Source organism: Tachysurus fulvidraco, chromosome 2, assembly GCF_022655615.1.
Source record: "Tachysurus fulvidraco isolate hzauxx_2018 chromosome 2, HZAU_PFXX_2.0, whole genome shotgun sequence".
Lineage (NCBI taxonomy): Eukaryota > Metazoa > Chordata > Actinopteri > Siluriformes > Bagridae > Tachysurus > Tachysurus fulvidraco.
Window position 1 is genome coordinate 18,349,414 of NC_062519.1, and position 25,797 is coordinate 18,375,210.

Genomic DNA, 25,797 nt, shown 5'->3' on the forward strand with positions numbered 1-25,797 from the left:
ACACACACACACACACACACACACACACACACACACACACACACACACACATACATACAGTAGAACCTCGGTTCAGGAGTAACCTGATTTGCATATGCTTCGCTGGATGAGCATGACGAACAGAGTCTCTGAACTCTCTTAGAGAGATGGGACACAGAAAAAGAGGCACAGAGATGGCATTAGAGTAAACAGTGGGTTGGTATTTATTTTCTTCTCAGTTTAGTGCAGCAAAAAGTCAGAAAAATGAGAAAAGGTAAATAGTTCCTTCCTTTAAGGGGCTGTAGGGGTGTTTGGCCAGACGTCCAGGCACAAAATATCTGCAGGGGGGTGGGGGCAGTGTAAATGTGAGTCTTCTCCAGGAGCATAGTGTAGGCTCAGCCGGCAATTTGAAGACCTGGATCAGCTGGATGTGTCTGTCCATTGCCTTGGCCATCCAAAGCAGAGGGGCATGGTCCGCCACCAGGGTGAAGTGTCGCCCTGCCAGGTAGTACCAGAGGTCCTCAACAACCCACTTGATCGCCAGGGCTTCTCGTTCCACTGCGGCGTAGTTTTTCTTGGCGTGGGTCAGATTCCGGGAGATAAAGAGGACCGGGTGTTCTTCCCCATCGAACTCTTGCGAATGCCCGTTCTGTGCCGTCCATCCAGTTCACCTGGTCCAGCTGACCTTTCCTCATTAGATCTGAAAGGGGTCTGCTAAAGAGGAGAAGTTTGGCACAAAGGGTCTGTAATAGCTTGCCATTTCCAAAAAGGCCCGTACCTGTTTTTTTTTTTAAAGTGGGTCGGGGGTATTCTCTCACGGCTTGGATTTTTTTTCTCCCAGGGCTTTAGCAGCCTTGACCTGCAATATCCCAGGTACTGGGCCTTGGACAGGCCCAAATGGCACTTTTGCGCTAAGACCAGCTGTCCAAAGAGCTCCCAGAACCTCCCCCAGATGGAACAGGTGGTCGGACCAGGTGGAGGAGTGGACTACCACATCGTCCAGGTAAGCAGCAGTGAAAGCGTGGATGGGTCGGAGGCGCTGGAAGGTGCCCAGAGTCCCATGTAGGCCAAAAGTAAGGGCCCGGTACTGCCATTGCGGTGTTGAAGGTCATCTTTGGCTTCGCCTCTGGCACAAGGGCCACTTGCCAATAGTCCTTTGTCAGGTCGAGGGTGGACATGAACCGGGCCTTCCCCAGACGTTCCACCACGTCGTCTACTTGAGGGAGGGGATAGCTGTCGAAGTCCGAGATCTGGTTGATCCTCCAGAAGTCATTACAGAGGCGAATGGACCCATCTGGTTTAGGCACCACCACAATGGGGCTGGACCATGGGCTGGTAGACTTCTCAATAATCCTCTCCTTCAACATTCGTTCCACTTCCTCCTCGATAGCGTGACGACAGGCTTCCAGGACCCTATATGGTTGTTGTTGGACCACCATCCCAAGAGGGGTTTTGATCTCATGGTGCACCAGCGCTGGACGAGAAGACATTCGCGAACAGGTCCAGGAGCTCTGTGAGGTCATGCTGCTGGGCGTAAGATCTCCCCTCCTTACTAGGGCACGCTCTTGGGGATCTGTGTGGAGGCCACTGCCACTTCGCCAGGAACTTTCAGGCCACACTAGGAACGAGTAGCATTACTTGCTTCCCAGTGCAAAGTTCCCTAGCCTGGGTGGGCCGAGTGTACGTCCTTTGCAGAAGGGGGAGGGTTGGTTTTCCCAGGCTTCCCAGGCTATGTCCAGCATGCCCCGAGGGGGCCGTCCGAACAGGAGTTCGAACAGGGTGAATCCTGTGGACGCCTGGGGCGTTTCCCGGACAGCAAAAAGGACGTAATGAAGGAGGAGGTCCCAATTCCATCCTTCCTGGTCTACCACCTTTTGTAGCAGCCACTTCAGGGTTTGGTTAAAACCTTTTACCAGTCCATCTGTCTGGAGGTGGTAGACAGACATCCTCAGGTGTTTGACCTGCAACAGCCGACACAGATCCATCATTAATTTTGACATGAATGGCGTACCTTTATTGCTGAGAATGTCCTTTCCGATCCCGGCTCTGCTGAAGAGCAGGAGCAGCTCTCTGGACACATTCTGGGAGGTGGATTTCTGAAGTGGGATTGCCTCAGGGTAGCGGGTGGCATAGTCCCCTATAACCGGGATGTATTTATGGCCCCGTGTCGACTTTGGTAGTGGCCCGATGAGGTCCATGCCAAACCATTCAAATGGGATGCCAATAATAGGATGAATAACGGGGGCCGGCGCTGGCTTCTGGGGGGAGGTCCGCTGAGCCATTGTTTTTGGGCCTGCATTGGGGCCTTAAGGTCTGGTTCTGTGGGCATGGGCTCATCGATTGGTCCAAGGGCAGGGCGGCTATCTCATTGTTGCTGGTCAGCTCATACGGAGGATTCTCTCTTTACTTCCTCATAATCTCGGGCACTCTCTGGATCCAGCGCATTATGGGTAACGCGTCAGCCCAGTCTCGCTTAAGCCAGCCGTCCCAGTCCGCAGTACGCTTGAAGGTGTCCAGGAACGCCTCCATGTCGTCATCGGTGCTAAGATTAGTTAGCCTGCGCTGAGCGTAGTGGCCGGGATCAGCGAGAGGATTTGATGCGTTGAGGGGCCCCCTGCCAGAGCTCCAGTAATTCTTCCGTGGCCCTCTTGACACTCTTGGCCAGCTTCTGGGTCACCTCGTGCTGATGGAGGCTGGCCTGCTGTAGCCCGTAGTTGCTGTAGCACCTGCCCCACAGAGGGTTCAGGAGCTGCTTCCATGTCCGATGCTCACATTCTCCACCAGTGTAGGCCTTTTAGAGAGATGGGACACGAAAGAAGAGGCACAGAGACGGGATTAGAGCAAACAGTGGGGGGGGGGGGGATTTATTTTCTTCTCAGATTGTGCAACAAAAAGTCTGAAAAAGGAGAAAAAGTAAATAGTTCCTTCCCTTAAGGGGCTGTAGGGGTGTTTGCGCAGATGTCCATGCTCCAAACCTAGGCAGCAGGAGAGGGAAGGCAGTGTAAAGGTGAAGCAATCCTCTCTAGGAGCGTAGTGTAAGCTCAGCCGGCAATTTGAAGCTGGATGTGTCTGTAAAAGTGTATCAAAGAGACAACAAACATTAGTCCCATTTTCCCCTCTCTAACCGCAGAGCATTAGGCTGACAGAGTAATGTTAATGTTCGGTTAAAAAGGTTAAAACAATGCTTGTGTAGTTGCGTCGTTTAAGTTACTCTGTCTTTTGCAGACAGCAAGATAGAAGCTAATTAACCTTAGCATAGCTTCCCATCACTCATTAAATTAGCTGAAACTCCTCTCATGGATTTGGGCAACCAAATAGAAAAGAGTGTGGCTGCTGCTGAGCCAACTCTTGGTCCTCCACCCGCCAAAAAAAACTTGCTCAAGTTCTGTGTGGAAGCATTTTACAGTCAGTGCTGTAGATAAAACCAAAGTGATATGTAATGTGTGCAAAAGTCAAATCAGCAGAGGCAGAGATATCAAACATCTGTCAACATCTGCTATGCATAATCACATTCACTTAAAGCATCCTCTACTGGTACTGTCAGCCAACCCCCCCACAAGCACCAAACCATCATCACAGCCATGTTCTGCCCCTGCAAGTCAGTTTAAATCACCTATATTAGCTGCATTTAATGCAAAACAGGCTTATCCACCCAACTACCCCACTGCAAAGCAAATAACAAACACAGTGGGAGAAATTATTTGCTTTGACCTGATTCCCTACTCAGTAGTGGAGAATAAAGGTTTTCGCAAGCTTCTCAATGTGGTTGCACCTCGATACCAACTACCATCTCGTTGGCATTTCTCTTGCACAGTTATACCACAACTTTACCAAGATGCGAAAACAAAAGTAAAAGAAGCTTTCTCAAAAATTGAAGGGAAATTTGTGCACTGCACTTCTGACATCTGGACGAGCAAATTTTCAAAACGGACTTGTTACTTTTAGTATTATTTCTTCTCATTGAGCGCTGTTTCCAGCCTATCATCCTATCATTGTGCAGCTTTTTCACCATGTGACTGGTGTACTGTATTATTTACTGGCTATTAGACATAGACTAAGGATAGAGGAGCTAACAATGAGAAGCACGCCTACAAAAGGAATGGCTAATGTTAATTCAGAGGGAGTCACCAATTTTAAAATAACTAACAATGAGGACATTCCTGAACACCCATGGCCATATATGAGGGAGATGTTTGAAATAATCAGCGTCAAAAAGGATTCCTGGCCAATGCGTTGTGAATTGTGTCAACCAGGGGCGGTTCTAGACCTAGAAATTATAAATATAATTTTTACTTTCATAAATAAACAATAAAAATTACGCTAAAACGCAGGACATGTCGTCGCTGGGAAAGAAAATTATTTATCAGTTTGATCCAAGAGCGTTTTTTTTTTTTTACTTTGCTTTTATTCCATACTTTTACACGCGTGTGTTATAGTCTTTCAAAAGTGCGTCATCAGCTGTCTGCTTTAGTTGAACGGAAAAGCACAGGTACGCGCAGCGTGCACATGCAGTCAGAGCTGGAGGCTTTTATCTATAACGTTAATCGTTGGAAAGACGAAAAGACGGCAACCAAAAGCAGTGAAATTTCACTATTCTTATTACTGGAGTTGTCATATAATATGTAATATAAAACTCTTCTTGTTTTAAATTCTCACTGAGGGCTAAACCCCCCTAAAGATGAAATTCTAGAACCACCCCTGTGTCAACCCAAAAAACACAAAGTACTTAATTTAATTAAACTTTTTGTCTTTTGTAAAACATAATAATTTTGAGTTGTTTTCAAGGACAGAGCTGGAATCTCCCTACAGTTTGGGATATGGCCTTGGTGATACACTTGGTATACATTATATTTCCAAAAATTATTGGGTCACCTGACCTTTCCTGCTATATGCGGTTGTTTTCTGATCTCATCCCTACTGAACACCTTTGGGATGAATGTGAATGCCGACTCCACCCTACCTCACCTACATCAGTGCCTGCCTTTCGTAACAATCTTGTGGCTGATGAACACAAATATCCATCAGCACACTCCAAAATTATATATTCATATATACACACACACACACACACACACACACATATATATATATGGCCACCTCTGCCTCCAGGACGTTGTGAAACAATGGCAAGATGATGTTGGAGCGAAATTTTCTGTTGAGTATTTTGTCACAGATAATGCCACTAACATGGTTAAGGCAATGGCTGATGGTAACTATGTGCACATTAGGTGTATGGCTCACACCTTACACCTAGTGGTAACAGCTGCTCTAAAAGAGTGCCGGGGAGTGACCAGTGTGATATTGATTGCTCGCAAGATCACTGGGTTTGTACACAGATCAAACAAAGCTGTGAACAAACTTCACAAAATCCAGGATGAGCTTGGCCTTCCCAAGAACACTTTGGTGCATGATGTGTCAACCAGGTGGAATTCCTCCTTCCACATGCTACAGCGGCTGTTGGAGCAGAGACGACCACTGACTACCATGAGTGCAGAGATGGATCTGGGAGGTGTAATGTCACACCATCAATGGGAACTAGTGCAGGCCATTGTGAAAATACTACAACCATTTGAGGAGGCAACACGCACTGTGTGTGAGGATGTGGCTTCTCTTCTTCTTCTTCTTCTACCGCTTATCCGGGGCCGGGTCGTGGGGGCAGCAGTCTAAGCAGGGGTGCCCAGACTTCCCTCTCCCCAGACACTTCCTCCAGCTCTTCCGGGGGAATACCGAGGCGTTCCCAGGCCAGCCGAGAGACATAGTCCCTCCAGCGTGTCCTAGGTCTTGCCCGGGGCCTCCTCCCGGTTGGACATGCCCGGAACACCTCCCCAGTGAGGCGTCCAGGAGGCATCCGAAACAGATGCCCGAGCCACCTCAGCTGACTCCTCTCGATGTGGAGGAGCAGCGGCTCTACTCTGAGCTCCTCCCGAGTGACCGAGCGCCTCACCCTATCTCTAAGGGAGCGCCCAGCCACCCTGCGGAGGAAACTCATTTCAGCCGCCTGTATCTGGGATCTCGTCCTTTCGGTCATGACCCAAAGCTCATGACCATAGGTGAGGGTAGGAACATAGATCGACTTGTAAATAGAGAGCTTCGCCTTATGGCTCAGCTCTTTCTTCACTACAACAGATCGGTATATCGACCGCATCACTGCAGAAGATACACCAATCCGCCTGTCGATCTCTCGCTCCATCATTCCCTCACTCGTAAACGAGACCCCAAGATACTTAAACTCCTCCACTTGAGGCAGGAGCTCTCCACCAACCTGAAGGTTCTCCCCGCCGCTTCACACTCGGCTGCAAACCGTCCCAGTGCACGCTGAAGGTCCTGGTTTGAGGAAGCCAGCAGGACAACATCATCTGCAAAAAGCAGAGACGAAATCCTGGTCCCCAAACCAGACTCCCTCTGGCCCCATACTGTGCCTAGAAATCCTGTCCATATAAGTAATGAACAGGACCGGTGACAAAGGGCAGCCCTGCCGGAGTCCAACATGCACCAGGAACAAGTCTGACTTACTGCCGGCAATGCGAACCAAACTCCTGCTCCGGTCATATATGGACCGGACAGCCCTTAACAGAGGGCCCCGGACCCCATACTCCCAGAGCACCCCCCCACAGGTCACCACGAGGGACACAGTCGAAAGCCTTCTCCAGATCCACAAAACACATGTGAACTGGTTGGGCAAACTCCCATGAACCCTCCAGCAACCTGGCTAGGGTATAGAGATGGTCCAGTGTTCTACGACCGGGACGAAACCCGCATTGTTCCTCCTGAATCCGAGGTTCGACTATCGGCCGAATTCTCCTCTCCAGTGCCCTGGCATGTCGGTGGGGTTGAGGAGAACCTCAAAGTATTCCTTCCACCATCCGAGGATGTCCCCAGTCGAAGTCAGCAGATTCCCACTCCCACTGTAAACAGTGTGAGCAGGGCACTGCTTCCCCCTCCTGAGGCGCCGGATGGTTTGCCAGAATTTCTTCGAGGCCAACCCGATAGTCCTTCTCCAACGTTTTTGCCTCCGTAACCACCCGGGGTGACTAGCACAGAAGTCCAATAACAGAACAACACTCGGGTTCAGGTCGGGGGGGGGGGCGTTCCTCCCAATCACAGCCCTTCAAGGTCTCACTGTCATTGCCCACGTGAGCGTTGAAGTCCCCCAGTAGAATGACGGAGTCCCCGGTCGGAGCACTTTCCAGCACTCCTTCCAGACACGCCAAGAAGGTCGGGTACTCAACACTGCCATTTGGCCCATAAGCACAAATAACCATGAGAGACCTATCCCTGACCCGAAGGCGCAGGGAAACGACCCTCTCGTTCACCGGGGTGAACTCCAACACATGGTTGCTGAGCTGGGGGGCTATGAGCAAGCCCACACCAGCCCGCTGCCTCTCACCATGGGCAACTCCAGAGTAGTAGAGAGTCCAGCCACTCTCAAGGAGTTGGATTCCAGAGCCCAAGCTGTGTGTGGAGGTGAGCCCAACAATATCTTGTTGGTATCTCTCAACCTCCCGCCCCAGCTCAGGCTCCTTCCCCCCCCAGTGAGGTGACATTCCATGTCTCTAGTGCCAGATTCCGTGTCTGGGGATTGAGTCGCCGAGGCCAATCCACATTCGACTGCCACCCAATCCACATTGTACCGGCCCCTTACGGTTTCTCCTGCGGGTGGTGGGCCCACAGGAGATCGGCCCCACGTCGCTCTTTCGGGCTGAGCCCGGCCGGGCCCCGTGGGGCAAGACCCGGCCACCAGGCACTCGCATGCGAGCATCAACCCCGGGCCTGGCTACAGGGCGGGGCCCCGGGTTGCGCCTTACCGGGTGACGTCATGGACCTTGGTTTGACTTTACTCATAAGGGTTTTTTGAACTGCTTTTTGTCTGGCCTGTCACCCAGGACCTGTTTGCCTTGGGAGACCCTACCAGGGGCAAAAAGCCCCAGACAACATAGCTCCTAGGATCATTCAGGCACGCAAACCCCTCCACCACAATAAGATGGCGGTTCAAGGAGGGGTTTGTAACCACTATCTGTGGCTTCTCTGTCTTCTGTTATCCCTTGTGTGCAGGCTCTCAAGACTGCATTAACAAACTTAAAGTTGGATGCGGATGTACAGGCTCTTCCTGAGGCACTTAAAATGGTGACCACATTGCAGTCTCAGTTGGCTCAGCGCTTCCAGGCTGTCTTTGATGACTCCTCATTACTTTAAAGCCACCCTACTGGATCTCCGATTTTAGAACTTGCCCATGTCATTACTTAGTACATCAGAGTTTGACAGGCTCAAGGCAGATGTGGCTGCAGAGGAGGATGCAGAACTCCAAGTGGATGATGTTTCTGGGGTACCTGAAGCTGCCAGTTCATCCTCAGTTGGCAGTGAGTCCAGTGGGTGAAAAGCCTCTTTTGGGGGGCATTGCACAATCTTGTTAAACCAAAACTCAAATCTGCCTCATCTGGTGCTATGAACTCCCTCAAGATAGTTGAGAGCTGCTTAGCTGAGGACAGCACTGAATCACTGACCTCAGATCCTGCAGTGACCTTCTGGTCAAAAATGATGCAGCCACAGCCAGCCCTGGCTCATGTGGCAATGAAATATCTCACCTGCCCCCCAACAAGTGTCTCTTCTGAGAGGATCTTTAGCACAGCAGGAGATATTGTGTCCCCACATCTCTTCAGACTGCTCCCCTCACATGTGGAGGAGCTTGTGTTCACAAAATACAACATGGAGAAATTTAACTGAGGGTATGTTGTTAGAAGATATCTTGTTCCAAGTTAAATATGGTTAAGTTATGGTTAACATAAAACATTAACAAAAAAAAAAAAAAATTTAAAAACATACATACAAACATACATACATACATACCTTTGTGTCTGTTTTTTGGCAGACAGCAATTGCTGTATCTTTTAGTATTATATAGAATACAACTTTTGTTCTGCCAGATCTTCCAGTCAGGGTTTGATAAAGTTTAATTCTTGGAATTTTGTGCATTAGAAAGAAGTTCTTTCAGAAGAAGAACAGTTCTTTGAAGTATTATTTGTTTTTTTCTGTCTGTTCAGCGTCCTCCAACAAGGACGGGTGGTGGTGGGGTTCATAATTGTTCACAGTGGTATTTTATTAGTTGTTGGTTTAACCATGGATGAGGTAATGGCTGTTATGTTATTTTCTTTTCAATGATGTTCCTTGTTACATGTTCAAAAACATCAACCAATATTGCATATCCATAATTATTATAATGAATATAATTAAGGAATACTTGCGCTATAATGCAAATTAGAAGTCTAAAGCAAAAAAAAACAAACTGGATTTTTACGCCTATTTTGAATTTTATTCGAATACAAATACTTTTCCGCCCTCAACAAATACAAATACCGATACAAATACCGGCTGCTTTGCACACCCCTAACATGCTCGGGTTTATTATTAGGGCCCGAGCACCGATGGTGCGAAGCCCTATTGTTTTTGCTCAGGTTTATTATTATTATAAATTTTATTTATTAATTTATTTTTTGCGCACATTGGCGAATTGGGTTCCCTTAACATGCTCGAATACTCTTGAAATTTGGCACACATGTCAGAGTCGTACGACGCTAGGCTCGGGCAAAGGCTGGAATACGGGCGTGGCACGGGGGCTCTGTAGGGCCCCCTGTAATGCAAAAACAAACATTTGTGCACAGATCGGGCAATTATGTACGCACATGTACGAGAGTTGGTACGCATATAGATCTCATCGACCCGAACAACTTTCGTGCTCTAAACTTTGAGCTCCGTCCAACAGGAAGTCGGCCATTTTGGATTGTTTTATAATTGCATGCGTTGAACTTTTAAATATTCCTCCTAGGGAATTTATGCGATTGACATCAAACGTTTTGAACATGATGTCGAGACATTGCACTTGCTAAATTCTGAAGGGATTTTTGATATCTTGAACGGTGCTGCCATGGCGAGGCAACTACGTTATGGCGAATTCAGAGAAACAGGAAGTGTCTAATATCTAAAGCAAAAAATGTCTTATTGGGATGACACGCGGTGTGTATGTTTGGCCAAGGATTCCGATCGCATCGATGTGCCTATTGCGAATCTCGGACATAGCGCCACCAACAGGTACCAGGAAGTGTGTCAGTCACAACAGTTGCATGTGGTGAACTTTTAAATACTTTTTTTTTTTTAATAAAAAAATACATGATGCCGAGACATTGCACTTGCTAAATTCCAAAGGGATTTTTGATATCTCAAATGGTGCTGCCATGGCAAGGCGACTAATTTATGGCAAATTCAGAGAAACAGGAAGTGTTTTCTATCTAAGTTCGGCCAAGGATTCCGATCGCATCGATGTGCTTATTGTGAGTCCCGGGTATAGCACCACCAACAGGCCCCACGAGGTGTGTCAGTCACAAAGGTGGATTTTTAAATACTTTTAAATACTCCTCCTAGAGGATTCATGCTATTCAATCTAATGCGAAATTGCGAACGGATTTTTGATATCTCAAACACCGTTGCCATGGCATCATGTCAAAGTTTAATTTTATTTCAGGCATATTTAAGGCTTTTAGCATGCTTAGATTAACTTGAAATTTGACACATACATCACATTTGTCGGCTGTTAAGTGTAGACAAAAAGGTGTGTCTCTTAAGTGGCTCAATAGCGCCCCCATTTGTCTAAAATGTGGGGTTTCATTTACCTACAGTCCCCAAATGGGTCAGCAACAACATAAAATAGTCCACTGATATTTACCTTCATGCACTTGCCCACCGTGCATTGTTTTCTGGGAGGCACCGTATAGCGATAAAAAAACGCGTGAGGGCTGTTTGCATCTATATTGATTATCACTGCTTGCAGCTATATTGATTATTGAAACTACTTTTTTTTTTTTTAATATATTTTGATTATATTTTGTATTATTGCTAACTTTAAATGTCATGACACGTTTGGTCTTATTCTTATTCAGTGAGTCAAAATATAGGCTCAGATTTAATACAGTACTATAACTACAATCCTATTCCATAATGAAAATAATCAAGCATCGCGTTAGTTCTGGCAGGCCAAAAATCTGATTACGACATCCATATTACCCGTCCATTTAAATTCCCATTCATAGAGCCACTCTAGTGCTTCCCTGCTGCCGCGATCTAAACACCCTCCTCCAGCCCCCGACTCCACTATGCCGGAACTTGTTCGTTCTACCAGTTAACGTCATAAATCTCCACATATTGTTCTCTCTCTCTCTCTCTCTCTCTCTCTCTCTCTCTCTCTCTCTCTCTCTCTCTCTCTAATTATTTAATTATTTATCCATGCATTCATTTATTACTTTCCAAAAAGGGGATTATATCCTTAAGGTGATATAAGAATGATCGCAGTTGGTCATACAGCAAGTTTTCTTGGTTCTAATTCTCCTAGCCTTGGTTTAGAGATTTGCGTGCATCACTGTATGTGTGATTCAGTGCTTTGTAACAGTTGTGATTCAGTGCTTTGTAACAGTTCCAAGCAAGTCAAGTGCTTTAGTGAGGACTGTCTTATTTCTAGGAACACAACCATAAAGAACCTGACCAGGAAGGTATAGGAAATGTAAAGTGCAGGTCAGAATATTTTGATTGCACTTTATATATTGTGGGGTTTTTTTTTAAATTTGTTTTTGTTACACATTTTGAAGTTCAGAGAAACATGTATTTACCCTCCTCCAGCTGGTGCTATACCTGAGATTATGGAATAATCTACTTCAATACTTTGGAAACTTTTCCAAAAATTCTTTATATATTTTTATACATTCCTTTTTCGAGAGAGCAGTATGCAGTTTAGGAACAGTACAGTCATATAACAGAATTTCTTTACATTTTCTTTTGAGTATTTCAGTGAATTACTGCAGGAACTAAAAAAGAAGCTAACTCTGAAGTTCATCATTTGTACAGAGTTTATTGAACCTATAGTTTAGTCAAAGACAAAAACAACTGCATATTATATGATTGTTTTGTCTTCTCTTCACCCTTTATTCAGCCACCTCTTTGACCTAAAAATAAGTGAACATGAGTTAAATGTCCATTGAAAAAAATGCAGTAATTAGTATATGGTTATTAAATATTTTGCATGCTTCCGTCTAGGCTTTTAAGTATACAGAATGATATTATTTGAAAATTATATTTGAATGATCTAATGAAATACCTTTCCAGCATCTCTGCTCTTGACTCTCAGCTTGTTGACCTGGGACTCGGCAATGTCAGCACGTTCTTGAGCCTCCTCCATCTCGTGCTGCACTTTCCTGAGCCTGGACATGTGAGTGTTGGCATGCTCCTCCTGTGATCAACATCATCATCCACTTCAGTGTTGTTGTTTTAAGTACAATATCAGCATGAATATCAGTGCATAGTGGCAAACTTACAGCTTCCTCAGCCTGTCTTTTGTAGGCCTTCACTTTCAGCTGCAGTTTGTCCACAAGGTCCTGCAGTCTGTTGACATTCTTCTTATCCTCCTCAGTCTGAAATAGTTGACATTTATTTAGGATTTTCTTGGGTTAATTTTTTTTTTCAGATGGACCACATATTGTCAAGCATTCTTTGTACCTGGTAGGTGAGTTCCTTCACTCTTCTCTCATATTTACGGACTCCTTTAACGGATTCAGCACTACGTCTCTGCTCAGATTCAACCTCGGTCTCCAGTTCACGCACCTAAAAGAGATATTTCATTTGTAGAAGACCCTTATAGTTAAAACATTTGCAAGTTGAGTTCCATATTCAAAAACTGCAACAAACCCTAGATTCCAGTTTCTGGAGCTGCTTCTTTCCACCCTTCATGGCAAGGTTTTCAGCTTCATCCAGACGATGCTGCAGATCCTTGACGGTAACCTCAAGGTTTTTCTTCATCCTCTCCAGATGTGCACTGGTGTCCTGCTCTTTCTTCAGCTCTTCAGCCATCATGGCAGCCTAGTGTTTCCCATGTCCAGAATTTAGTTTTTTGGTTAACTGTTATTCACAGTGGTACAAGTTCAACTGAATTAAACACTCACGTCTGTGATGGCTTTCTTGGCCTTTTCTTCAGCGTTTCTGGCCTCCTGGATGGTGTCATCCACCTCACCTTGGACCTGCACCAGATCAGCCTCGAGCTTCTTCTTGGTGTTGATCAGACTGGTATTCTTTCAAAAGGTGGGTAACAAGTTGTCATTACACCATTTTGTTACAAAATGTCAAAGATAAATCTAGGGGCAATGGCCAAAATAGCTAGTCATACTTGAGAGTGCAGCAGTGACACACGTTCACTTGCATCAACCAGCTCCTGTTCAGCCACTTTGCGGCCTCTTTCGGTCTGCTCCAGTGCAGCTCTCAGTTCCTCAATCTCTGCCAGCATCAGTGTATTCCTGCGCTCTACCATGGCCACTTGCTCCTTCATGTCTTCCTGTCCTCTGACAGCATCATCAAGGTGCAGTTGAGCATCCTAGTGTGAAAACGGGTATCTCTTTGAGTAGAACTATCATGGGAAACAATTGTAAACCTTTATTTAATACACATTTAAAAGTTATTGTAGACCTTGAGCTGTCCTTGGACATTCCTGAGCTGTTTTTGGGCCTCAGCAGCCTGGCGGTTGGCATGGCTGAGTTGAATTTCCATTTCATTGAGATCTCCCTCCATCTTCTTCTTGACTCTCAAAGCATCATTCCTGCTTCTAACCTCAGAGTCAAGAGTGGTCTGCATGGACTCGATCACCCTCTGGCTGTTTCTCTTAATCTGCTCCATCTCCTCATCCTTCTCAGCCAGTTTCCTGTCAATTTCGCTTTTAACCTGGTTGAGCTCAAGCTGGACACGAAGGATCTTGGACTCTTCATGTTCAAGTGTACCCTTGAAAAATATGTTGAATGTTGATTATTATAATCCAGATCCAGTTTAACTTTGTTTTAACTAGTTGTAATTATGGAAAGTTACCTCAGCTTCTTCAAGAGCAGTCTGGATTTCTGACTTTTCAGTTTCCACTGTCTTCTTTGCCTTCTCTAGCTCATGAATGGTCTTTCCAGTCTCTCCAATCTGTTCAGTCAGGTCAGAGATCTCCTCTACAGAAAAGAGACAATTTTTGTTTGTTTACATTTAAGGGTACACCAGATTTACATGTGAATTTCCTTTTAACATACGCTGGAGATTCTTATTTTCCCGTTTGAGTGTCTCCAGATGGTCAAGCGTTTCCTCATATGAGTTCTTCATCTTAAACAGCTCAGTGCTGAGAGAGCGAGCCTCTTTCTGAGCTCCTTCCAGTTCAGCCTGTCCTTCTTCATACTTCTGTTTCCATTCTGCCAAGACCTGAAAGTGTGAAAGACAGTTATGTTATGACAACTGTGTGTCACTTTGTCCAGGGCACAAATTTCAGGTGATAGATGCTAGACCTTATCAAAGTTCCTCTGCTTTTTATCAAGACTGCCGGCCAGGGAATTGGCTCTCTCAACGTCGAGCATGAGGTCCTCCACCTCACCCTGCAGTCTCTGCTTGGTCTTCTCCAGAGAAGCACACTTTGAGTTAACAGCTTCAATGGATTCCTCTGCCTCTTGTAGACGCTGAGCAAGCTTTTTCCTATAGAGAGGTGAATCAGTAATATTTTGCAAATTTAGTTATGATGTGAAATTTATTTTACTTTCAATCACAGCTGTTTGTCATTGTGTGTTTTTATGATTTTACTTGGACTCCTCAAGCTCCTCTGTACGTTGAATGGCATCTGTCTCGTATTTGGTTCTCCACTGAGCCACTTCACTGTTGGCCTTGGACATTCCACGCTGAAGCTCAGCCTTGGCTTCCTGTTCTTCCTCAAACTGCTCTCTGAGCAGATCACAGTCATGACGGGCTGATTGGACAGCATGAGCCAGGGCATTCTTGGCCTAATAGTAACGTTTTATTATCAGATAAATTATCAGATATTATAAATATCAGTGAACAAATCAGATTTGTTTCATTTGTTATTTTTTTATTTACCTTCACTTCCTCCTCAGTGATTCTCTTGAGTTCTTCAATCTGCTGCGTGTAAGCTTGTTTTCCTCTTGTGAGCTGGGAAACAAGTGCATCTTTCTCTTCCATTTGACGGCTAAGTTCCCCTGTCACCAAAAACAGTCACGTTAGGTTTGGGATAAACATCAATAATTTGACTGATTTTGAATACAGATTTAAAATAATCACCATTTTCAGTCTGAAGTCTTGCTTTCTGTGTGTTAATGTCGTTCAGTTGGCGAACATTCTCATCGTTCTTGGTCTTGAGTTCACTCAGTTGGTCCTCAAGGGTGCGGCACATCTTTTCTAGGTTAGCCTGAAGAATAATGGGGGAAATGTTTTGTAGTACTTTGTATCAGTGCACTTTATCTAATACTTTGGCTGCTAGAAGTAAAATACCTTTGATTTTGCCACAGCCTCCATGTTACTTGAAAGGTCATCTATCTCCATTTTGTATTCACTCTTTTCCTTCTCCAGCTTCTGCTTGACACGCTGAAGGTTGTCGATCTGTTCTCCAAGCTCTGCAACACTGTCAGCTTGTTTCTTGCGGAGGGCAGCAGCTGTGGCTTCATGCTGCAGAGTGGACTCTTCCAGATCACGGCGCAGTTTCTGGAACTCGGCCTCGCGCTTCTTGTTCATCTCAATCTGAGCAGCAGTGGCACCTCCAGCTTCCTCGAGCCTCTCACTGATCTCCTCAAGTTCCCTGGAGAGATCAGCTCTCTGCTTCTCAACTTTAGCCCGAGCTGCACGCTCAGCCTCAATTTCCTCCTCCAGCTCTTCAATTCGTGCCTAAGATGACAAAATGTTATTCTTGTCTGAATGAATGGCCTTGCCTGCACAGGTTACTCTAAATATGTATAAATCTCATTATTACCTGGAGCTCCTTGATCTTCTTCTGAAGTTGAGCACCCAGTGACTGTTCATCTTCAATCTTGCTCAGAAGTTGACTTATTTCAAAGTCCTTCCTGTTTTGTTAAAACAGGATGAGTAAACATGATGCAAATATTTTATCAAGCATTTTGTGTTAGTTTCTGTATTATTTTTTTAGACACGCTTACTTTTTGATCTTCTCGTCAGACTGCTGCTTGTCATTCTCAAGGTCCATTATGGACTCTTGGGCCAGTTTTAAGTCACCCTCAAGCTTTCTCTTGGCTCTCTCAAGGTCCATACGGAGTTTCTTTTCTTGTTCAAGCGAACCCTCAAGCTATGTATGTGGGAATGTTACATTTTAACACATTAATCTATAACAAACTTGTATAATATTTGGTTATAAATAAACTATTCAAGTCTTACATCATCAACTTGTTGCTCAAGCTTGGTCTTTGATTTGGTCAGAGTGTTGACTTTGTCTTCTTCTGCCTGCAGATCATCCAGAGTCTGCTGGTGTGCCTCTTGGAGGGCTTTCTTCTCCTTAGTGAGTTTTGCAATGCTCTCATCCTGAGAGGCCATTTCCTCAGTGAGGTTCTTGACCTGTGAAAGAGCATTATAATAATAAGTTGTCTGTTTAAATGCTTATTATAATACTAACATTTCTTCCTTTAATTAAATTCAACCTTGTTCTCAGTGGCATGTTTCTCCTTTTCCACTTTGGCCAAGGTGAGCTCTAGGTCATCAATGTCCTTCTTCAGCTCAGAGCACTCATCCTCCAGTTTCCTCTTCTTGGCAGTCAACTCGGCATTGATTTCCTCCTCGTCCTCCAGTCTCTCGTTTGTCTCTTTAAGCTTGGCTTCAAGTTGGATCTTGCTCTTGATAAGCCCCTCACACCTTTCCTCTGCGTCTGAAAGGCTCTCGCTTTCCTGTTATTTTAATTAATTTAATGTTTTAATTCATATATCTGTTTATTTATTTATCTATGTATTTATTTTTTAATTGACCAAAACTGTTCAAAATACTTACAGAAGCAACTTGAAGTTGCAGGTCATTTTTCTCCTGTAGCAGAGACACCATTTTCTCCTCAAGATCCTTTTTCTTGGCGAGTGCCTTTGTCAAATCCTCCTTCATTTTCTCATAGTTCTCCTTCATTGCAGCCATTTCCTTCTCAGTCTCTGCGGTCTTGAGAAGAGGCTTGATCTTGAAGTAGAGCTTCATCCATGGCCAGTGTTTCACGTTCATGAATGAGCGGATGTTGTATTGGATGGAATATATGGATTCCCTGGAATTTGAGTTCAATGTCATTTTTATAAAGTGTGTCTTTATTAATGTGAATGCAAAAATCATTTTAATAAAACTGTATATACCTCCTCTCCATCATCTTGACAAACTCCCTCCTCATGAGGTAGCCACGACACAAAGCCTGAGTCATGGTCACCAGACTTGCGAGTTTTTCATCTCGCATCTCCTCAAGAGTACCCAACAGACCGGCTTTGAAGAACACCTGAATTATCAGGAAGAATGAAAAAATATATCAGAGAAAATACAGCAATGTTTATGCATAATGACCTTTAGAATTGATCTGTTATAATTTGTACTAGGTCTTGTATAATTTAAATGTTAATTTGCATTGCAATGTTGAGTTGCATTTTTCTGGTTCAAAAGTCATTTCATTACCAACATTAATTCATTAGTTCTTACAAAACTACACACCTTGGTGTGTCCAAACTTGTACTGTGTATGATCCACATCAATAGAGCCTAAGAGTTTCTCTGAAGCTTTCTTGTTGTCAATGAACTGTCCCTCTGGGATGACACTGGCATTCAAGACTTTGTATCTGAAAGTTTTTCGAAATGCATAATGTACCCACATTTTCATTTCTTCCACGAAAATGTATATAAGCAAAAGTTATATTCAGTTCTTCTACCATTAATATAAATCTTTTTTGTCATTCCAATCACCTCTGCTTGAAGTCACCATAGAGGATCCTGCTGGGGAATCCCTTTCTACAGATTCTGATACCCTCTAGCACACCATTACACCTCAACTGGTGGATGACCAGGAAATTCTCCATCAGACCTATCATGTCCAATGTCATGGTACAATATTAGTAACAGGTTTTAAAGTCAAAGACATAAGTAAGATTAGTAATTTATTTGTTAATTAAAAATTTACTAAAGTAAGGATACCCACCAGGTGTCTTAGACTCATTAGGAATCAAGCAACGCACAAAGTGAGGATGAGTGCTCCTCAAGTTGGTCATCAGCTTGCCCAAGTTCTCCTGTAGAAGTCCCACATGACAAACATGTCAACTCATAATTTACATGCTGTGTAATCACAAACAATTAGCTGGGGTACTTACCCTAAAGAGAGCAGACACTGTCTGGAAGGAACCACCCTTCTTCTTGCCAGCTTTCTTTCCACCACCAGCATCAGCTGCACATTACAGAGTTACAGTGTAATGTGTAACAGAGTTTTAAGTTGAAGGTGTTACATATTACAGAGTTGCAATTAATTGATTGCATTCTTTTGCTTTATATATTTAAATCTCTTATCACCCCTCACACTGCACCTTGAACCTGCTACCAGCACTGCTTGACTGGTCCTACCATCTCTTAAACTAAATAAAAGTGAAAAGATAAAACTTTTAATATATATCAGCTATTAAACTTACCATCACTAGCGCCATGACCAGCATACAGTAAGGACAGCAGTTTGTTTGAAGACTTCTGGTACAGCTGCACAACAGAATCGTTCAGTGGATCCTTGTTCTTGTCCAACCAGCCAGTAATGTTGTAGTCCACAGTTCCAGCATAGTGCACCAGGGAGAAGTGGGCCTCAGCTTTGCCTTTGCCAGGCTTTGGCTTTTGGAAGGCATTGCATTTGCCAAGGTGCTGGTCATGCAGTTTGTTCTTAAAAGAGGTGTCTGTAGCCTTGGGGAACATGCACTCCTCTTCAAGGATGGAGAAGATACCCATTGGCTGTTGGCAACATTTATTTTTGTTACGTGTTCAGATGACAAGTATGACAGATTGGATAGTTTTGTTTTTAATGTACCTCACTGAAATAATTTACCTTCTCAATAAGCTCAATGCAGGAAGCCAAGTCCATCCCAAAGTCAATGAACTCCCACTCAATGCCTTCTTTCTTGTACTCCTCTTGTTCCAGCACGAACATGTGGTGGTTAAAAAACTGTTGCAGTTTCTCATTTGTGAAGTTAATGCAGAGCTGCTCCAAGCTGTTGTACTAATGTAGTAAATCAGTATGTTAAACACTATTGCATTATTGCAACAACAAAAAAAAAAACAACAACTGTAGAACATGCATCATAAAGGATAACACTTATTTACATCAAAGATCTCAAATCCAGCGATGTCCAGCACACCAATGTAGGACTGTCTTTGTTGCTTTGTGTCCAGCATCTCATTGATACGGACGACCATCCACAAGAACATTTTCTCATAAATGGACTTGCAGAGGGCCATTGTGTTATTGTAAACCTAAAATATTATACATGGAGGTTTAGTCACTTGGACATAACTTAAATCTTTATTCTGTCTTTTCATGCTGAATAATGACACATTACCTGAGGAACAGTCTGGCCTTTGGTCACAAACTCATTTCCGACTTTCACTCTGGGGTAGCACAACGCTTTCAGCAAGTCAGCCGAGTTTAGGCCCAGAAGGTAGGAGATTTTATCAGCGACTGATTAAAAGTGAAAAAGATTGTCTTGATAATTAGGAATGTTATACATACAGTACTTTATATATTGACAGCCTAGGGACATCTGGGTGATCTTATATGTACCCTCAGTGCCATCAGGTTCAGCCTGCTCCTCCCTCTGCTTCTGCTTGAACTTCATGCTACCATGATGCATCACAGCACCAGTCAGCTTGTAGATGTTAAATTTCTCATCAGCGTTGAAACCAAGGATGTCAATGGCCGTCTGTATGATGACAAGTACAGATTAGCCATGTGCATGTGTTTCTTTGAAACTAACAAAAACATTAATTTTGTGAAATTAGACCAATTAATTAATTCCTTCTTACATCTGTGGCAATGAACTCCTCCACATCATTGATGCTCTTGACAGTGATTTCACCCATACTGACCATGGGGTAATCATAGGGGTTGGTGGTGATGAGCAGTGCCTCTGTAAAAGGATTAGAAATGTAATGTTTTACATGCAAATTTGTTTTTTAAACTAATTCAATAGTATCTTGGACAACATTGATGTCTACACAGATTTCCTACCAAGCAGCTCTGGTTTGTGTCCAGTCATGAGCTGATAGAAAATGTGGTAGCTTCTTTCAGCAGATAGCTGGAAAGTGACTCTTGACTTTTCCAGCAGATCTTTTAAAAAAAAGTTCTTATGTTAAGCAGTGTTTCACATTTATTATATAAACCCTTAAATGTGTAATCACATGTCAGATAGTAGTAAGGTAACTAACACTTTCTTGCCATGATATTTCAGTGTCATTTCATACATATACAGGATGCTAATACTTACATGTTTCAATATCAGCTGAGGCCAGCTTGCCAGTTTGGCCAAAGTGAATTCTGATGAATTTACCCTGTACATTTAACAAAAACACATGAGTGTATGTGTGTGTGATATTTCATATGTGTGTGTTCGTGTGTGATTTTTCCTCCATGTATTTAATATATGCTTTTACTTACAAAACGAGAAGAGTTGTCATTTCTCACGGTCTTGGCATTACCATAAGCCTCCAGCAAGGGGTTTGCTGCAACAATTTGGTCTTCCAGTGACCCCTAGTGAGGATGACAGGTATTTTATTGAGAAGTCTGAGGTCTGATTCTCTTATAAATCAGTACATACTTTACATATCTATTTACCTGTATTTTGCCAGCAACAGGCTCTGCTGCCTTTTTTCCAGTCATGCCAACCATTGCAAAGTACTGAATGACACGTTTTGTGTTTACAGTCTTTCCTGCACCAGATTCTCCACTGGGGGTGGAACAGATGAACACATTGTAAATTATCTTTCAATACGAGTATTAGTCTTCATATCCATCTTGCAGAATTTAAATTCAAGATTTTAACTTACGTAATCAAGACTGACTGGTTCTCACGATCTAAAGGTGTAATACATTTTATTATACATTTTGTATTCAGTTTTTTTGTGTACAACTATTCATACAATAAGAAAATAGGTGCATAAACAAATATGAGCAGTATCGTACCAGTGAGCATGAACTGATAGGCGTTATCAGAGATGGAGAAGATGTGAGGTGGGGCTTCAATCCTCTTCTTTCCTCTGTATCCAGAAACAACTTTTTCATCATACACTGGGAGCCACTTGTAGGGGTTCACAGTAACGCAGAACAACCCAGAGTAGGTCTAAAGGAGAGTCAAATTAAATTTACATTTATTTTTTCATCATAAATTTATTCAGCACACTCTCTCTCTTATGATTTTTATTATCTAGGTGATTCTTACATAGATCATCCATGCTGCATAACGCTCTTTGAGGTTAAATAGCACAGCAGGTTCATTGAGGTGGGTCATCATGGCCATGTCCTCCATTTTGTCATACTTTGGAGGATTCATTGGAAAGATTTCATCTTCCTTAACTGTGACGGTCTGTAAAACAGCAGTGATAGAACACATTATAATGCTTTGTCATGTTGGGAAATTTTCTAGATTCCAGACACTGTTAGATGTGTTTATTTTTTCACTCACTTTTCCCCCCTCAGTTTCGACAGTGGCTTTGCCACCCTCTTTACTTTTCAGGGTACCTTTGAGGTACATCTCAGCTGCATCGACCACAAAGTATGCTGTTTTGGCATCAAAGGGTTTGTTCTGAGCCTCAATCCTTTCCCTTTCCGGCTTCCGGAGGTAGATGGCCGCCGGGCCGAAACACTCCATTTCCCCATCTCCCATGGTGGTGTGTTACTGTGGAGTCAAACCATGATTCAGATAAACATGCTAACTTCAGGTGCTTAATGAAACTTATATCTGTACTAAACCACAGTGTAATAAATATACAGTTTAATTGAATCCTAAAATTAAATGGAATTTTATGATAATAAATGTTAATTAAACATTGCCAAACTTTCAGAAGAAGCCTTAATATGATTCTCAAGTACATGGTATTTGCAGTGACTTACCTTAGATGATTACCTAATTATCTAAAATTTACGGGCAGCACTGGAATGCCGTTCGTTGGACACTGTAAGAAGTAGGAGGGTTTATAGAGAGTCTAAAAATGACATTAGAACTATAAACATTATCAACATTTTTAAAGAACTGTAAAAACACATTGTGCTAAATTTTGATTAATAATGTTTAAGACAGACATAATCCCTCACCTTTGCAGGGTGCTTGAGGTAGACTCAGACCTTGAGGGGCAGTCTTATATAGTGATATATTTATGTTCACTCAGCAGAACCAACCAGCCAAGTTTGGTCATGGATTCAGCCATGATATGTTCTTTCCTAAGTGGACATCAAGTGTGTATCATATTATATTATGAAATATTAGTCCTCTTAGCAAGGGCTGTTGCATGGCTTCATTTCATAAATTGGTAATATTTGAGAAATAATTGTTTTCTTTGACCTGATTTTGTTTAAATCAGTTAATACATTTGTTTCCAGTGTTAAAAATGTGACAAAAAAATTTGTTTAAAACTTTGAATGGCCAACATTCTAGGATGTCTATGATGATTTGAATCATTATTTTTAAGTTTGAGTTTAAATTCTATTCTATGTTAAAATAATTCTGAGGTCACAAGAAGAGTATTCTTTTTAATGATTTTGGCACTGAAGGAAGCCATGTCAGGATTATCACTGGTGTTCTGTTGCAGGGACATAGCAATATTTCATGTTACAAATATTTTTACCATGAGCATCAGTCTTCTCAGGAAGTTGGCAATATCATGTGTCCTTTATAGACTGCCAGAAAGATTCAATTCCATGTTCCAGGTCTAAAAACAGAAGCAAAATAAAATTTTATAAGACTTTCCACCTCCGTGTTCTATGTTGTCTACAGATGCAGAAATGTATCAGTGTTTGTGCAAGTATAGATATGCAAACAAAGCACTAGAAAGTACAAATTTTCATTCATTGGTCTTCACTGATTGCTTTATACACAACATTTACTTCTATGAGTGAGTTGCCAATTCCCCTCACTGGAGAATTGGAGAGTGATATAACAAATACACAGAAATCCAAAGATCTGCTTCCAAAACCATATTGTAATTTAGTATTAAATGAAAGTTAATACACCCTTGGCAGATAATTACTATGCTTTAAAAGTTCAGAGGTTGTTGCCTGTGATAAACTAGATCCATAAATGTATTTTCTGAAACACTATCTTAGCATAATCTTCTTATTAGGAATTAATGCAGATATAGAAACCATATCAGCTGTTGTCTCAAGAATTTTAGCCCCCTTCTGAAGTGTGTATAAAAGAGTTTATCCAGACTCCCTAAAACTTTTCCAGATGCCCTCTGGAAGTCTCTGAGTAAGTGCTTGTTGACTTCAAATTTACCTCGGTTTTGGTGAATTCAGTGTAATTTCGGTTTCAGAGTAACAACTAGTGGTTTTATGGTCTTTATATGTTTTATGGTCTTTATGGTCAGTTATATTATCTCACTATAAATTATGTGCATGGTTTATGCCATAATTATTGCATTAACACTGGCTAATGTTTTTGCCTTTGTCATAATTGTATTTGATAATTGTTCCTTTTGAGTTATTTGCATTACATAAAATTTGTTTTAAGAAAAATATTTTAAAAGAAATATATTTTAAAAACTGAAAAAGTAAATATTTTAAAATGGAAAATCTACCTACATTCATAAATTGAATTGAAACATCAGGGTTTTTTTTATGTATGGACAAGATAATTCATAAGATCCTGCTTTTTAATATTGAAATAGTGGTGCGTAGAGATCATTGGGCAATAGTTTTGTAACTGAAATGTTTTTCTGATGACTCAGTAGGTTACAAATGACCATCCTAAATGCCTGTCTTAATATTTACTCGGATGAAAGTCCTCTCCTTTACCCTGCAGGCTGTGGTATCACTCAGTGTCAACCTTATTTATTTTTAGATTCATGCAGCTTTTTATTTTATTTATTTTTTGTCCGGATTTAGTTAGTCCAAAGCACTGAGAATACATGTTGTACCTGAAACTCGTTCTCTGTTCGTTTAAAAATCTTTGCTTTATTTGTTGGTATGAAATTTAACAGGAAGCTACATAATGTAATTCTATTTGTGCTGCTGTTTTTTTTATAGCTATTGGTTCCGAACATGGATGCAATACTCCGTCTCTTCAAATGGTACCATAAAAGTACCATTGGAAACACCTTTTCAGCACCTCAACAGGTAAGTGCTAACATTTTTTTTCTGTAATAAAATATAAATTTTCTTAAGACATACTCTTAAAAAAGGAACTTTATTGATTATTAATATACTGAAATTGACTTGATTATAATATATAATAATACATAATAAGATACAATTTTTTTATGTTCCATGGACATTTTAATATTCTGTTCTCTTTTTCTTCCAAATATATGTTATAGTTATTTTTATGGGAAATATTTCGACCTATGTTCTAGAAAATTCCTCTCTGTAACTCTAAGAATATTAATTTTGTAGCAAGAAAGTAACATACAGCAACATAGTGTTGGATTTATTTGAATTCTGTTTGAGAATCAAGTCCTTTTTATCTGTAACAAATGACTATTGAAACAGGATGAAAGTGTAGTGTAGCTTCACTGAATATAGATCCTGTACATAATTCAGTAAAAATTCCATTTAAACAGAGTAAACTAGACTGGGAATGAATTGAGATAATAATCATTATACATTAGAGAGTCTGGTGTTAAAAGAGCAGCATTGCTACATGCTGTCTGGCATCAAGCAGCCCTTGTAGCAGTGTAAATGTGAGTCTTCTCCAGGAGCATAGTGTAGACTTAGCCGGCAATTTGAAGTCCTGGATCAGCTGGATGTGTCTGTCCATTGCCTTGGCCATCCAGAGCAGAGGGGCATGGTCCGCCACCAGGGTGAAGTGTCGCCCTGCCAGGTAGTACCAGAGGTCCTCAACAGCCCACTTGATCGCCAGGGCTTTTCGTTCCACTGCGGCGTAGTTTTTCTTGGAGGGGGTCAGATTCCGGGAGATATGAGGACCGGGTGTTCTTCCCCATCGAACTCTTGCGAATGCCCGTTCTGTGCGGTCCATCCAGTGCACCTGGTCCAGTTGACCTTTCCTTGTTAGATCTGAAAGGGGGTTGCTAAAGAGGAGATGTTAGGCACAAAGGGTCTGTAATAGCTCGCCATTTCCAAAACGGCCCGTACCTGTTTTTTTTAAGTGGGTCGGGGGTATTCTCTCACGGCTTGGACTTTTTTCTCTCGGGGCTTTATCCCAGGGTACTGGGCCTTTTGCTCTACGACCAGCTGTCCAAAGGTCTCCCAGAACCTCCCCCAGATGGAACAGGTGATCGGACCAGGTAGAGGAGTGGACTACCACATCGTCCAGGTAAGCAGCAGTGAAAGCGCAGATGGGTCGGAGGCGCTGGAAAGTGCCCAGAGTCCCATGTAGGCCAAAAGTAAGGGCCCGGTACTGCCAGTGGACATCTGCGGTGTTGAAGGCCATCTTTGGCTTTGCCTCTAGCACAAGGGCTACTTGCCAATAGCCCTTTGTCAGGTCGAGGGTGGACATAAACCGGGCCTTCCCCAGACGTTCCACCAGGTTGTCCACTTAAGGGAGGGGAAAGCTGTCGAAGTCCGAGATCTGGTTGAGCCTCCAGAAGTTATTACAGAGGCGAATGGACCCATCTGGTTTAGGCACCACCACAATGGGGCTGGACCATGGGCTGGTAGACTCCTCAATAATCCTCTACTTCAACATTCGTTTCACTTCCTTCTCGATAGCATGACGACAGGCTTCCAGGACCCTACATGGTTGTTATTGGACCACCATCCCAAGAGGGGTTTTGCTATCATGGTGTAACAGCGCCGGACGGGATGAGAAGACATTCGCGAACA

At 42.8% G+C, this 25,797-nt stretch overlaps 1 protein-coding gene and 1 long non-coding RNA gene across 7 annotated transcripts in view; one reads left to right on the forward strand and one right to left on the reverse strand.

Annotated features, from left to right (window-relative positions):
* Window positions 1–25,797, forward strand: part of LOC113637029 — a 126,574-nt gene that overhangs the window by 51,089 nt on the left and 49,688 nt on the right. The window contains exons 1-2 of one of the 6 annotated variants that reach the window (XR_007140023.1): window positions 22,457–23,266; window positions 24,043–24,132. This is a non-coding gene — a long non-coding RNA (uncharacterized LOC113637029). Of the gene's footprint in view, window positions 1–22,456; window positions 23,267–23,816; window positions 23,950–24,042; window positions 24,133–25,797 lie in introns of those variants that run through there. The other 5 variants (XR_007140020.1, XR_007140017.1, XR_007140016.1 and 2 more) reach the window with 5 other exon arrangements.
* On the reverse strand, window positions 11,850–22,181 carry LOC113637023 (myosin heavy chain, fast skeletal muscle-like). Its single transcript, XM_027137425.2, has 41 exons — window positions 22,114–22,181; window positions 21,913–21,974; window positions 21,485–21,697; window positions 21,242–21,385; window positions 20,986–21,142; window positions 20,850–20,877; window positions 20,638–20,749; window positions 20,461–20,553; window positions 20,291–20,354; window positions 20,035–20,133; window positions 19,830–19,933; window positions 19,588–19,726; window positions 19,367–19,485; window positions 19,131–19,280; window positions 18,856–19,026; window positions 18,455–18,761; window positions 18,143–18,216; window positions 17,974–18,061; window positions 17,742–17,859; window positions 17,494–17,617; window positions 17,148–17,284; window positions 16,807–17,062; window positions 16,464–16,706; window positions 16,204–16,380; window positions 15,969–16,114; window positions 15,785–15,875; window positions 15,310–15,699; window positions 15,100–15,226; window positions 14,899–15,017; window positions 14,608–14,804; window positions 14,319–14,502; window positions 14,070–14,235; window positions 13,867–13,991; window positions 13,474–13,782; window positions 13,178–13,381; window positions 12,957–13,082; window positions 12,703–12,873; window positions 12,514–12,618; window positions 12,333–12,428; window positions 12,116–12,247; window positions 11,850–11,963 (listed from the first exon to the last, which is right to left on the reverse strand). The coding sequence occupies exons 3-41, from the start codon at window positions 21,683–21,685 to the stop codon at window positions 11,943–11,945; spliced, it is 5,814 nt and encodes a 1,937-aa protein (XP_026993226.1). The 5' UTR covers window positions 21,686–21,697; window positions 21,913–21,974; window positions 22,114–22,181; the 3' UTR covers window positions 11,850–11,942.

Bases quoted from the DNA above. Each gene is read 5' to 3' on its own strand.
- LOC113637023 (XM_027137425.2), bottom strand. From the start codon at position 21,685: ATGGGAGATGGGGAAATGGAGTGTTTCGGCCCGGCGGCCATCTACCTC. The intron at 15,227-15,309 runs GTATTTTACTTC...ATTATTCTTCAG, and splicing joins AGGCTGTGGCAAAATCAAAG to GCTAACCTAGAAAAGATGTG. The intron at 12,429-12,513 runs GTACAAAGAATG...CAACTATTTCAG, and splicing joins TGAAGGAACTCACCTACCAG to ACTGAGGAGGATAAGAAGAA.